The sequence below is a fragment of the Thalia democratica genome, chromosome 3, assembly GCF_965202585.1.
Source record: "Thalia democratica chromosome 3, ktThaDemo2.hap1.1, whole genome shotgun sequence".
Taxonomy (NCBI): domain Eukaryota; kingdom Metazoa; phylum Chordata; class Thaliacea; order Salpida; family Salpidae; genus Thalia; species Thalia democratica.
In genome coordinates, this window is record NC_139167.1 from 15,048,691 (window position 1) to 15,063,333 (window position 14,643).

Consider the following 14,643-nt stretch of genomic DNA (forward strand, 5'->3'; position numbering starts at 1 on the left):
TCTTTGCATGTTCCAATTAAGGTTTTTAATGACTTTAAATTTATTTTTAAACAATTTTTTTTCTAAAAACAAAACAACTAGTTTGCTAAATTATTTTAAAATTAGACGTTTTTTGTTTAAACAAAAGTGAAGCTCCGTGAATTCCCCTCCCAAAGTAACTAGTTAGGAGGACAAATAATAAGTAAAACTTGAGGTTTTAAACAAAAGGGGCGATTGTTTTCTACCAAGGGGGGCGATTATGTATGTGTGTTTAGGAAAAGATGACTTTAATGATTTTATACATTAGTTTTAGTTTTTTTTTTAACAAATCGTGAACCAAAAGAAACTAAATAAAAAGTTTATTTTCAATAACTTACAAGAACCACTACTGTTTTTAGACGTATCAAAAACACTGTGTTGTAACAACTATTTTTTTCATCAATTAGTTTGTACTAAATGAGATGGCTAAAAATTTGACAGTTGGGAATGAAGATTGTAATACATAACAAGATTTCAGTTTTAAAAAAATATATTTAACATTTTTTCCTATTAAAATAGTAAGCACTTAGTTGATATGGCACAAAACTAAAGCTTGCGCTAATCTAATAGTTATAAATTGGTCATTAGACGAAGTATAAACCTGTATATAACTTAATTAAGACTATGTCTGACAAATTCGTAGAACTTTTCCTGCGTTAAACCTTCTATGCTTAAGTACAGCATAGATCACGACAGTAAAAATAAGAAAGAATAAATAAAAATCAACATATATCAAAGTTTTTTTTTGTTTATTCAAAATATAAAAACACAATTTTTTACTTCACAATGGCTTTAAACGAAAACAAAATAAAAAAAGAACAAATAAAAAACAAATATTTTTGTCATTAATTTTTTAATTATTTTTGTTACTCAAACGCAACCATTGGTTATTTTTGTGTTTTAAATTGTCAAGTTTTATTTTAATCTAACAAAAACCAATAGGCAAAATGTATTGGCAAACTTTGTAAACAAAAAAAGGCTTTGGAAAAATCAATATAACAACTTTAAACGCTCAAAGCTTGTAAACAGATACTTTTTCAATGTTTAATCAAAACACAAATGCCTGTAATTTTGGCAAAATAATTTCATACAGCCACACACTAAAAACCAATTGCGGGCGTATTAAAAAACTATAAAATTAACAAATAGACAGCACATAAACTTATAAATTGTTATTTTTTTATATTACGTTTATTTGTGATTAAAATTTATATTGTGTTTCAGAGTCTACTAGGAATTTAAGGTGTTAAGCTTCAAATTATTTAGATGAAATTGTTCTTAACATTAAAATGAAATAAATGTATAAACTTGTTAAATACAGCTCTGAAAGGAAGTTAGAATTTTCGAAGAATAAATTAAATATATTTTTTTATATAAAACAAGTTGTTGTACCAGAAAATAAAAGTTTTGGCAACAAATTGAAAAAAATTACCAAAACCTTAAATATAAATAATTTATATTCAAAATTTTGAAGATCTCTTTTTTTTCTTCATATTTCTCCAAAATTATAATTTTTTCTGCAATTTTCATTCAAATTGTTCATAACTTTTAGTTTTTCAATAATCAGTGTATTTCTTCACACGTTCACTCCAAATAAACTTTAAACCAGTTTTCTTTTGGTGTAAAACAAAATGTAAGCTTGAGAAGTCATCACATCTTCTAATGTGCACTTTTTCAACTTTTCATCATTGCAATCAACCCAGAATCCTGTAAATAGTATTAGTTTTAAATATATCAGCTATTATTAGTTTGTTGTTAAAATGTACAAAATCGCAGAGTCCTGTGAAAAATGTTTGTGTTCTGACAAAATAAATTTATATAACAAATAAAATTTCATAAAGTTTTTTAGAGCACATTTTAGTTTTTTAAATTATAAATAAGCTAAATATTAAAGTCTTAAAAAAATAGCGATCTTATTTGAAATAGATAATTTTTTATTGTTTTCTATTAAGGCTTTGTGTATTAATGTCCAAAAAAATTTATAAGCTTTAAAATACAAAATATGCCCATAAAAAATCAAGTATTGTATGTTAGAATTTTAATGGTTTACTGCTTTGGAATTGATTTCCTAAGAAAAACTAAGATAAAAAAGAAATAGAAGTAAAAAATATAAATATAAAAAAAAAGAAACTAAAAAAAAAAAGACAATAACTTTTTTAAACCTACAGAAATATATAATGTTACTTTATCCAAATAAACTTTCAAAATTAAAACATAACTTTAATATCAGTTAAGGTGTTGTTTAATTTAAATGACCAAGTATATTACATAAAAATTTTTAACAACTTGAATTGTTAATATTCAGCTATTTATGAATAATTACATTATCATAGTTCATGAGAAATCAAAAACTATTAATTTAAAAAACTACTTTAATAAATTAAAGTAGGATGTAATAAATTAAAAAACTATTTTACAGATTTAATTAAGAAACATTATTTATTTATGTAAAAGTAAAAACCTTAACATATTATGCTTATAACAAAAGTAACATAAATGATTACTTTTAAACTTTTTGATATTATATTATCGTATTTTATCTAACCAAATTTTGGAATAAAAAACAAATAAAAACAAAAGAAATTTATGTAGGTGATATTATTTACAGTTTTGAAATTGACGTTGCTCAAAGCTGCCGCTAAAGTCGGTAGAGAGCTAAATGACGGATGAATTGCAGATTTGGTGGGAAATTCACAACAAGTTTGCATTTAAATAAGTTTTTTGCGGTAAGCTTGTTAAGTGGAAAAAAAAACTTGTGCTTAAAATATTCAATTTTGCTTGTTTATAAAAATTGTCATAAACTTTAAAAATTTTTTGAATGTAAGGCATAATATACAATTTAATTATGATGTATAATTATGAATTACAGATTTACTGGGAGAATTTGTACGAATTTGCATTTAGTTTTTGAAAAAAGCTTGGAAAATTATTACATTTAAATTCTAGGTTGACACAAACTTGTTAACGTTTTCACAGTTAAGCTGATAACTTTTTTCTTACGAATTTACATTTTACAAAGGTTTGACAATAGGAAGTTTCTAAGTTTGCATTTAAAATAAATTTTGGAAAGAAGGTTAAAGTGAGTTTCTCAACATAGAAAAGCATTAAATTTCAATATTACTCGCCATCATAAGTTGAGTAACTTTTTACGGCTCTATCTTTCTACCAGATTGCATGTAAATTATATGGAAGATGTATGTTTTTGAACTATTAATTATTACAATGATTTTATGCTAAAGCTATGTACAAACTTAATTTGGTGAACAAGCTACTTTAAATGTGTTTTTTATTAAAAAAAAAATTGATGATGACAAAATTTTTATCTAAATAGTAGATTTTTTGTGTCAAATTACAATTTTACGACTTAACATGAAAAAATTGTTTAAAATTTCAGTTTTTTTTTTTCTGAAATTCCAGTTTTTTTCAGGTTTTTTAAAGCCTTGACTATCAAATTCCAGGTTTTTCCAGGTTTTTTGGCAACCCTGTCAATTTTATGTTAAAGGTATGTTGTACAAATTTAATTTGGCGAACAATTTCTGTTAACTCATTGAAACTAAACATGTAAAGTTTTAGTTTTTAATTGAAGTCAAAAATTTATTTTTAATGTTCAACACATTTTGTTTTGATATTTACAACCTTAAATAACACATTAAATTTATATTCTTACCTCCAATATGATTCCAGCATCTAGCAGTGTAATGTCCACTCCCGAAACCTCTGCCGTGGTGAATTACTACTGAAGTGAGGTCATACCACGTGTCCTGTAAAATATTAACAATAGTTAATAGAATAAATACATGTACAAAGGTTTCCAAAATAATGCTAATCACTATTAATAATCACTGTAAAAGTAAGATTGTACCATGTGTACAATAAAATTAAATTTATCACATTTATAATACTTACTGTAGTGAATATAAAAAAAAAATATATATATAAATATCGTCCTTAAATTTTTTATCAACATAATTACATGTACTACACAAGGTTTGACTAAGTTTTATAAAAAAAAGTATTTTAAATTACAATAGGGTTGGTCACGCCAATTCGCTCATCAGACCACAAGTTTCGGTAGACTGAGACCGGTTTCGTCCTTATTAGGACTCATCAGTCAGTTACAACCGAAGACTTGTAGTCGTCAATCTACAAACGGTTTATCATGCTTTCACATTAATCAACCATTTGCTAGCAATGATCAGTGACGTCAGCATTGTCATTTGCCGTGCAACGTTTAAAACATTGTCCACTAAGCAAGACATCTGGCACGCTCGTTTTAGTACGATCAACAAACAACAACAATTAGCCGATGTTTTTTTTCAAATTACTTGATAATATTAGACACAACAAAGTAAACTCTGATTTAAAAACGTTTAGTTTAACAAAATAGTCATTATAGAAATTGCTGACTAATTTCAAAAGCGTGCTATGAATACTTTGTATCATTGTGTCTTGTGACTTCTTATATAAAAGCGGAACTAATAATAATGAGAAATACTGAGAACTTGAAACTTATCAAAAATGTATAATTGAGAAATTAGTCCTTAATATTTTCCTTCAAAACAAAAAGTTTTTCTCTCTACTTAAAATGGTGTTTAATTTTTAATTGGTAACAAAAATAACTTTTCTCAATTTATTTTTTTGTCGAACTAACTTCAATAAGTCTGTGGTAAAAAATCATTAAATATAAATTCATATAAGAAAGAAAATAAATGAATAGTAAAACAACTAATTGTTTACACAATTACAGCTTATAAAAGTCAATACCTTATTAATTTATTACTCATAAACTGAAACAGGCTTATAATTGTTGCAAAATAAACAATTTTTATCAATTATTACGTCATATTGTGCTGACGTGGAAAAATTTAGTTTCATTTTTGAACAGTATTGAGAATTGTTCAAGGAATTGAGTTTTATTGGAGTTGGTTGTTTACCATTTCGTTATTTGGTAATATAATTTTATAGCTAGGAAATGAACAATAAACAGCTGTTACTAAAAGTTTTAAAAGAAAAGGTTCATATATATAAAATTATGAACAATATTGACAATTGTTGAAGTAATATGTTTCAATTTAAGTTTTTTGTTTACAGTTTTTTTATTGGGTTATAAAAATTTATTACCAGGAAATGAATATAAGACAGCTGTTAAAATAAATTAAATACCTCAATTAAACAATTCATGTTAAAAATTTGTTAAAAACCATAAAAAGACTTACAATACATAAATCAAAAATCTTTTAAATAAAAACTAAACCCACACAGTACTTTAAACAAAAGATTAAGCTAACCAATAAAGCTAAGTTTTACGCAAATTTAATTTTTTATGAAAACAAAAGCATAAAACTTAAATTGACTTTTTTTTCTAAAACAAAAAATCTTTGTGTTACAAGAAAATCGCGCAATATATAAAAAAAGTTGAAATAACATTTTGTCAAAAAAGTTGTTAATAAATAAAAAAACAATACGAAAGTTGCAAACCATGTTTAAATAAAAACGTATATACGAATCGCTTGTTTCTTTATAAAAAAAACAATGAAAACAATACTTTATATATATAACAGCTTAATTTACGTTGCTACATAAAAGTATAAAATTGCAGCTTTTTAATAACATTTACAACAAAAATAAACTACTGTATTACAAGAAAACGCGCAATATTTCAATGAATTTCAACAAAAAATTTTGAGATGTCAAAAAGCGGTTTTAAATTTATAAGAATTTGAAAATACAATATAAATAAAAAGATTCATAAATAATTTAAGGCAAAAAAAACTTTTATTTATATCAGCAACAAAACTTTTTTATTTTGAAAGCGCGTATAATTTTTTTTTAGATAAGAAAACAAAAATTCCAAGCATTTGACAATTCAAATGTAAATAAAATGCTTCACAGACCAATGAAAAAGAAAAATAAATCAAATCAAACTTCTGTTTATTTCAACGACAAAAATTTTCAATTTATGGAAAGCGCGAAAAACACCTACATTATAAAATTAATGTGTGACGTCACAAAAACAGCGGGAATTTTCCAACATTTTGAAAACGATGAGCAACTTTCGTTGAGCAACAATGTCGATGCGTGCTTTGAAAAATGTTGCTCGAACAAGAATACTTTTTTACAACTTTTCATTGTTAAATCAGAATTTATGAGTTCAATAAACCGTAAAATTTCAAAGTTTAACTATTATTGGTCTTTTATGCGCGATTTGAAAAAAATTGCTTGAACAAGAATGTGTGCTTAATTTAAACTTTTTCATTGTTAATCAGAGTTTATGAGTTTAACTTAGTAAAGTTTCAAAGTTTATTATTATTGGTCTTTTATTCAGTGCGTGATTTGGAAAAGGTTGCTTTATTATTTCTTGATGTAATATACGAGTTTTTAGTTGTAATATATTGTTTAAAATAATATTATGAAATAACTTTTTATAATGATTGAATGTTAAATGAACTGCTAAATAAAACGGTTTTTGTTTTCTAAAATTTTATTAGTTTCCAAAAGTTGTATAGTTATTACTTAGAGTATTATAGAAAATACATATTTGGTATTGTTTTATACAAAAAAAGTGAATTATTTTTAATTATGTAGACAAGCAGTTGCTAAACGTGATGCAAAAATGTTTGCAAAATTTGCAGCTTTTTTTGTGAATCATGTTTTTAAAGTTTTAAGAAACTCATATAGTTGTATGTTTAAAAACAAATTTTTGAATAAAATAAAACATTTCGTTAAAATTAGCGGGAGTTTTAACTATAAAGAATTTTATTTGTGCGAAATTCATTCATTAAAACTTGTTTTTAAGATTGCAGCTTTAAAGTCTGTTTCGTAAAGCAAACAAAAAATTTTCAAGTTTATAAAAGCTTAAAAACATTTTCTTTGTTAAAGAAATTTCAAACAATAATAACAAAAAAAAAATACTGTAATACACAAGCAAGTAAATATATTGAAGGACTTAAACAATGAATTTTAACAAAAAATAACAATTGTATTTTAAAGATCTTTTCTGTACTTTTAAAAGCACTTAATATTATTCAAGTGCTCTATTTTTACCTTGTACAAAAAAAAACATTTAAGTGATATTTTTAATACGAAAAGTTCATAAATAATTTAAATATAATCTTTTGGCTTAAAAATTATCCGTTTAGATTTAGATCTTGAAGCTAAAATATTTTTTTGTTTTGTTTACATAAACAACTTCGATAGTTTCTACAACATTAAGCTTTCAATATCTGAAACTAAAACAAAATGTTTTATATTTTAGTTTGAACTTTAAAACTAGATGATTATAAAAATCAATTCAAATTTTTGAAAGTGAACTCAAGTTGTAGTGCGTTTTATTTGAAAATAAAATTAAGAACTCTATATTTTTACATCAACTTATTTGAAAGTTTTCACAAAATAAAAGTTGAAACTACAGTTTAAAATTAAATTAGCAATAAAAGCTTAAATAATATTACCTTTAGTGTAACTTCGACACAAAATATTAAAAAGTCCTTTAAACAAGGGAGGTTATTAACTTGTTGTGCGGGCAAATTTCAGCAACAAATAACTTGCTTGTAACAAATAGTTGGAATAATAAAAATGAGATAAAATTTTACGCAGTTTACAGACTGAATTGCAGCGTTTAAAAGTTATTTTTGCGTTAGAATCATTCGTGAAAATATGTGAACTTTACTGTTGGATTAGATTAGCTCGATTTGCTAGTTTTTCAAACTTTAATTTGTATAATATAATTTAATAACTAAAAACAACTTTAATAATTATTTTTGTACAAAATAGCGGGAGTTAGCAAATTTTCAACCAATAAAAACTTCAATACTAAATAGAAACACAATAAAACCTTTTGTGCTCATGACTTAAGCTGTAGATAAAACTTCACGATAAGTAAATTTTGTTGTAGTTTTTGCAGATTTAAACTGCTGCTTTCAACAAAGAAGTTATTATAGATTAAAATATTTTCAGAAGCATTAAATTTAATCGTCTGTTTTAATAACAAATCTCAATACGTGACTTAGGCTTTTAGTAAAAACATAATTCTAACATACTTTATACATTGTTTTTGAAGTTATGTTTTACCTTAAATTAATCTATTTGTCACTAAAACAATAAATTTAAAAATAAGTAACAGTAGAAAACATTTTAACAAATTTTAAAACTTAATTTAGGTTGTTTTTATCTAATATTTGATCTACTTGTTATCTAAACAGCTAACTTAAATAGTAGCAACAGTAAATCATAATTGAGAAATAGCTAAATGAATAAAAACAAATCAAACAGTTACAATTATTAAAGATATGCATCTTAATTAAATATTTAGGTCAATGTTTTTTTAAATGAGTGAATAGATATATTGCAAAAAAAAAGAAGATTATATAAATTTTGAAATTAGACTTATTTGTTTTTGTATATTGATTTTTTAATTATTTTTTATGCAACTTTATATATACTTTAAAGTTATAAAACAAATGCTGTTTTTTAAGTTCAATTAAACTGTAAAAAATAATGATTTTGCTCAAATTAAACCTGCAAAAAAAAAAAAACAACTTTTATAAACATGTTGACTTTTACATTATTGATTTGGTAAAATAAATTAATTTACATTGACTAAAGGTCGTGTTGTTTTATATAAAATAAATCAATAACTTGTTTTGCAACATAAAATAAAATGTTACAAAATATTGTGCAACAGGTACAGATTTAAATGTCAAGTTTTTTTTTACTTCGTTTAAAAATATTAAATAATAATTAATATAAATTTAGGTACTCCAATAAAACAATCACTATTACAATAATTCACTCTTTTTTAATAACTTATCAACTGTTTTGGTAATAATAATAATTTTTGCAGTAATTATAATTCTTGTAGCTTTAATCTTTTTATTTAGCTGTCTTATAAAGCTGTCTAGATTAATACTTTATCAACGCTGGAAAGTAACAGTTATTTTAATCATTAACAATTTGTTCAGCGAAGTAATAAAAAAAACAGTAAGAAACTTATAATAAATTGGCTTGCCAGAATTTAAACTTAAAAAAGAATATTTACTATTTAAAATAATATCTTAATTGATGTGAATAATAATAATCTTAAAAAAATACAACTATTTTTTTTATTGAAAAATAGAAAAGAGTATAAGCTTGTTTATAAAACACTACTAATCCTTTTATTGTGATAATTTAATCCTTTCAATTAAAAAATATTTTAAATAATTAAATACTGACTATATAAAACAAGTCGTATGTTATTCATCAAACTGAATTACTAATTAGTAATTGATTGAATTTTCTAACATACTTTTTTTATTTAAAAACTTGAATAGTTTAAATTATTTTGCATGTTAAATTTAGATTAATATGCATACTTGAGTTCTATAGCAAATGGCAGTATAAAAAATTTCTCTTTTCAAAGTGAGCTTTTTGAACCTTCAAAAACAAATGTATTATTCATCTACTTAAATATCAAAGCAAAAAAAATACGCCCAATTTGAAACACAAATATCAAAACTGTTTTCAGTTATAACAACTTTTGTTATGGACAATTTATATAACATTTAATACAAAATATAAAAATCTTTAGACAAATAACAATTTAACTTGTATATTTTTTTATTATATTTAAACACTAACAATTTTCAAAAAAACTTTGCATTTTTATTTGAGTATTGCTAAATTTCGAGTAAATTGTATTAGAACAAAAAAATTCAGTTTAATCTTAAAAGTTTAACTTTTATTTGCCAACAAATTTAACTTTTTCCCTATAGAGTTGTTTCATTTGGCAGAAAGTTATAGCCGTTTAAACAAAAAAATTTTAGTTTTTAATTTAGTTTAAAACTAAAACCACAAATGCAATTATATGCAATCGTAATAATAACGCCTTTCTACTAAGAAAATACAATGCAGCATTTATGATAAATAATTGCGGTTCATAAAATAAATGTAAACTGCTGAAACGCGTTTTTTGTATATTGCATGGTTTTGATTTGCTGTCATTTTACTAATGTTTTAAAACTTACATTACCTGTTCTTTAAATTGAGAAAATTTATAATTATTAATAGTTGGATTTAAATAAAAGTTTTTTGTAAAGTGGATCATAATAATTTATAAACAACTAATAACATTTTCTTCATACCCATAAGTTATATTAAATTGACTCAGAAGTTAAACTAGATTTTTATTAATTTATTAGAATAAAATAACATTACAACTAACATTTTGGTTTCCGTAGCAATGTTTAATAATATTTAGCTGACTCGGAAACTCGACAAATATTTAATATAATAAATAAAATACTAACATTTTGATTTCCGTAGCAATGTTTTGTAATATTAAGTTGACTTGGAAATTCAACGCTGGCTGTTATTTTCTCCCTTCTGTTTCTATTTCCCCATCTAAAACGCTTCAAATGAAATCTTAACACCTGTTTGAATTTAAAATGTTATTTAAAGAGTTTTAAGTTTATTTATGTACAAAAAATATGTGTTAACTAAAGTATTTTTTAGTGAAATTAGGCTGTTTTACAAAAACTAGCTTTAAAATAGACGAAAAAAGTAAAAAATAATACTAGCAACACTGTTAATTGTTGTTGAGAAGCTAGAACAAATTCAAATTATTTGGCATAAATAAATATTTATTTTATTTATTGTTTCGTTGTTTTAAATTTTAAGAAATTATATTAGTAGTACAATTTAGTATAACAACATAAGTTGATTAATTTGAAGCAGAATTATTTAAACATGTTACATTTAAAACATTTTAATATCAAACAATAACAAACTTATTTGAACCAGTAAATTTAAATGAGAGAAAAAAATAAAACGATCTTTTTTAGCAGTTAATTGGCAACATATGCAAGGATTTTGATTAATTACCAATATTTTCAGCTAATTTCTATTATTTAAGTAATTGTAAACTTATTTAAACTTTATAAAATTAACTGAGCAGCTAAAACTAAGTTTCAGTTTCATTTAAGTATGTCTCAAAACAAAATTATTGACATTATTTGATTTATTTCAAAGAAGTTATCACTATATAGATGACTAATTTTACAAAATAAATAATACATAGTTGAAACATGTTAGTAAAAATTGCTATGTACCCGTGTCTAAAGAATTTTTTTTCAATTTTTTTGCTGTAGTTTATAGAAGTTTAACAATGTATAATATAATATACCTTCAGAGATTTTTTTGTAATTTTGTACAAACAAGAAAAAATAATAACCAAAAATTTTTGTTTATGAAAAATACTTATAATTGTAAAATTAATATCTAAATAGGTGTAGTTGTGATAATTCTACTTGGTACAATCTTGACAAACAACAAATGTTTTTGTTCTAGCTTCTATAACATTTTACAATTATATGTTTTTTTGACATTTCAATCAAGAAAAAATCTATAAGAATATGTTATTGATCTAATTTAAACTAAGTAGTGTTAAACAAATTATGATTTTAGAAATTTTATATGACGCATTTAAAATTTTTATATTTAAGTTTTTTTTTAAATGTTAGAACAAAAAAACAACATTAAAAAAGCCATATAAGATTTTTTTTTTACAAAAAAAAATGTAAAAATTAACTTGAAAGTACCTAAAACAATTGTTATTCAATTCAATTCTATTTATTGCTTAACTCAATTTGTTATTTACGCATTTACAATTGACGCAAATTTCTATTTGACAAACAAATCTACCAAAACAACCTATTTTAGTTGTTCTAAAAGCAAAAACACAGACAAAAAAAAAAACGATTTCCTTATAAGAACAAACTATAAAAATCTAGGATAAAAATAAATTCGAACTCAAAAATTTTTAAATGATAAGAAGATATTTATCATAAGTTTTTTTGTTAGTATAAGATTAATTACTTAATCTTAAGCACGCCCGGGCTTGAATCTACATTAAATATACTTCAACCTTATTTTCTAAACTCTACATCTTTTAAAAACAAAATATAAGGCATAAAACTAATTTATGAACCACTTGCATTGTTTAAAAATATTGCAAAATAATGTTCAAAACTGTTTAAGATTATTAGAACAAAATAAAGTTTTTTAGGCTAATTAAGTTGAAAACAAATAAAATATTTTACCGGAATAATATTTTCGTAAATCGTTAACTTTGTTAATTGCAATTTAGCAAATGAAAACGTTTACTTTATACAAAAACAAATTCAAAAAAATATGCCTATTATATAAATATTGATTAAATAAATCATTTTATAAGTACATTGATATAATTTAAGCTAAAAATCATATTAAAAAATAAGATATTAAAATTGGTTATATAATAGTATTTAATCATCTTACGACAAAACCTCAAAAAAAAAAACTAATGCATTTTATTAAATTTAAAATGTTTTTACATATCTACTTAAAAATATAAATTAAGTACAGATAGTACAAAAAGTAATCAATTTAAGTACTTTATCTTAAAATAACAACTTAATTGATTGTGTTTTTAAAATTTAGACTCAAGCAAAGCTATGTTTTATAATTAAATTATCTAATTATACTTATTATTTTGAACTGTTTACTTAAATGTTTTTATAACCAATTTGTTGAAATAGTTTTGTGATCGTAATTTATAAATTCTCAACATTTATTGGAATATGTTTAGCTTGGTTTATAAAAGTTGTGCTAACATTTATACTGTCTTTTTAAATGTATTTTTTAAAAGAACTTAATTTTTTAGAAGATTTTTTTATAATGATAATAATTCATATTAGTTTAGTGTTAAATCATAATTTAAAAACAAAATGTAGTTGTAATTTATTTTTATGAAGTTTTCGAAAAAAAGATTGTTTTGATAAACTTCACAATATTTTTCAAAATTACGTCACAACGTTTTCATTTTAATCTCGTGGAAAAGGTTTCAGCAAAGTAAACAAAAAATATCGAGATTAAATTTAAGTAAACAGAAATTTCAAGATTAAATTTATATTTTGCACGGTGGATTATTCTAACGTAAACAAAAATACAAGTAGCCGATGCTGTGTAAAAATAAAAACAACTTTGAACGGTTATTTATTTTGTTAAAATATTTTGAAAGTATAGTTGATTTACAGTTTATAAAAATAGAACTGTAATACAATACATGTACTTTTTTTTAATTGATAATTACAAACTTACATTATTTTTCTGATCAGAATTTCAAAAAATTTATTCAAGTACAACTACGAATATATTCTTTTATAAAAAAAAAACTAAGACCATTACTGAAAAGGTAACCAAAATTTATTTAAAATGTAATCGAGAACTTTAAAAAAAATAATCATAAAAAAACAAAATTTTCTGTTTAAAAATTAATTATTAAAAATTTTGCAATGGATTACAAGAAAAACTGAATCATTCTTAAAAGTTACGCACGTTAAATTCAAGTTTATCCACATACGTAAATATAGGAAAATTTTGTAAAATTGTTTTTAATCTAGCTTTCAATTACTATAATCATTGGAAAAATTCTCAAAAATTACGCACTTAAATTTCATCTTTATTTACATACGCAAATATAGGTAAAATTTTGTAAATGCTTTTCTAAATGTCAACTTAACTTAAATGGTGTTTTTTATTACTATATATGAAAAAAACTCAATAAATACCTAATACTATTTTAAAATTATTATATCCCCTGAACTAAAAGCAACAACTAAATTTAGTTTTTCTATTAAAAATTGAGCAATACTCATGTTTAAAACTTATAATCAATCATCATAAAAACAAATATTATAACATAAGTCTTTGAATTAATTTAATTAACAAATGAGTTATTGCTTGTTTATTAAAATTTGTAAAAATCGTTTAAAAAATTATAAATCTAAACTACTTTCTATTCATAACTTAAACATAAGAAAAACAATAAATACGTAGTCTTTTAAAACTATGTTTTGAAAACAAGTGTGTTTGTTCAACATGTTAATAGTTTTGACCTTTAACCATGTTGTTTGAATAAAAATTATCAGATAAAACGTTTTGAATTGAACATCTGCAATTTATTTTGTTATATTTTAAAAACAAGTTCTGTCAGGGTGTTTGTGAGTTTATATACTTAAAGTTCGTAGTTCAGTGCTTGCTAAAAAAAACAACACTAAAATTTAACTAATGCAGCTAGAAAAATTAGAAACTATAAGTATTTAAAATATAAATTTACAAAAAACTTGCTAAAGTATTTATTCACATTTTTGTTTAAAAAGAATTACATTAAAAAATTACTTAACTACAATGAGTGAAAAGCTTTTATCTTTCACTAACCACAAAACATTAAGATAAGTGCATTTTTGAATTCAAGTTTAAAATTTAATGATTTAAATTGTAAAATTATTATATCAAAAGCAATTGATAAAAACCTGACAATCAATCAGACAAACAAATTATTGATTTTATTTCGAGCTTATTTTTATAAATATAAGTTTTAAAGACTGAATTATTTTATATAAAAAAAAACTGGAAAAAGCTTATTTTGATGTTGTTTATTTCTCTTGAAACTTTTTAAAATAGGCAATAAATTGTAATTTTAGACCACGTAGACTACCTTTGAGAGGTTTGGTTTGACAACAAAAATCAATTAAAGACAGATTTTGACCGCGATGCAAATTTTTAAACTATTTTATTTTAGTTCAAAAGTTGTTATTATTTAAACTA

The 14,643-nt window shown here is 22.8% G+C and overlaps 1 protein-coding gene across 1 annotated transcript in view; it reads right to left on the reverse strand.

Annotated features, from left to right (window-relative positions):
* Window positions 1-911: 911 nt before the first annotated feature.
* LOC145831224 (uncharacterized) overlaps window positions 912-14,643 on the reverse strand; it is a 65,713-nt gene continuing 51,981 nt past the window's right edge. Inside the window, exons 16-18 of the mRNA XM_082938373.1 lie at window positions 10,305-10,427; window positions 3,686-3,779; window positions 912-1,725 (exon numbers count right to left, since the gene is read on the reverse strand). Coding sequence (XP_082794499.1) covers window positions 1,619-1,725; window positions 3,686-3,779; window positions 10,305-10,427 — 324 coding nt within the window. The 3' untranslated portion in view covers window positions 912-1,618. The remainder of the gene's footprint in view (window positions 1,726-3,685; window positions 3,780-10,304; window positions 10,428-14,643) is intronic.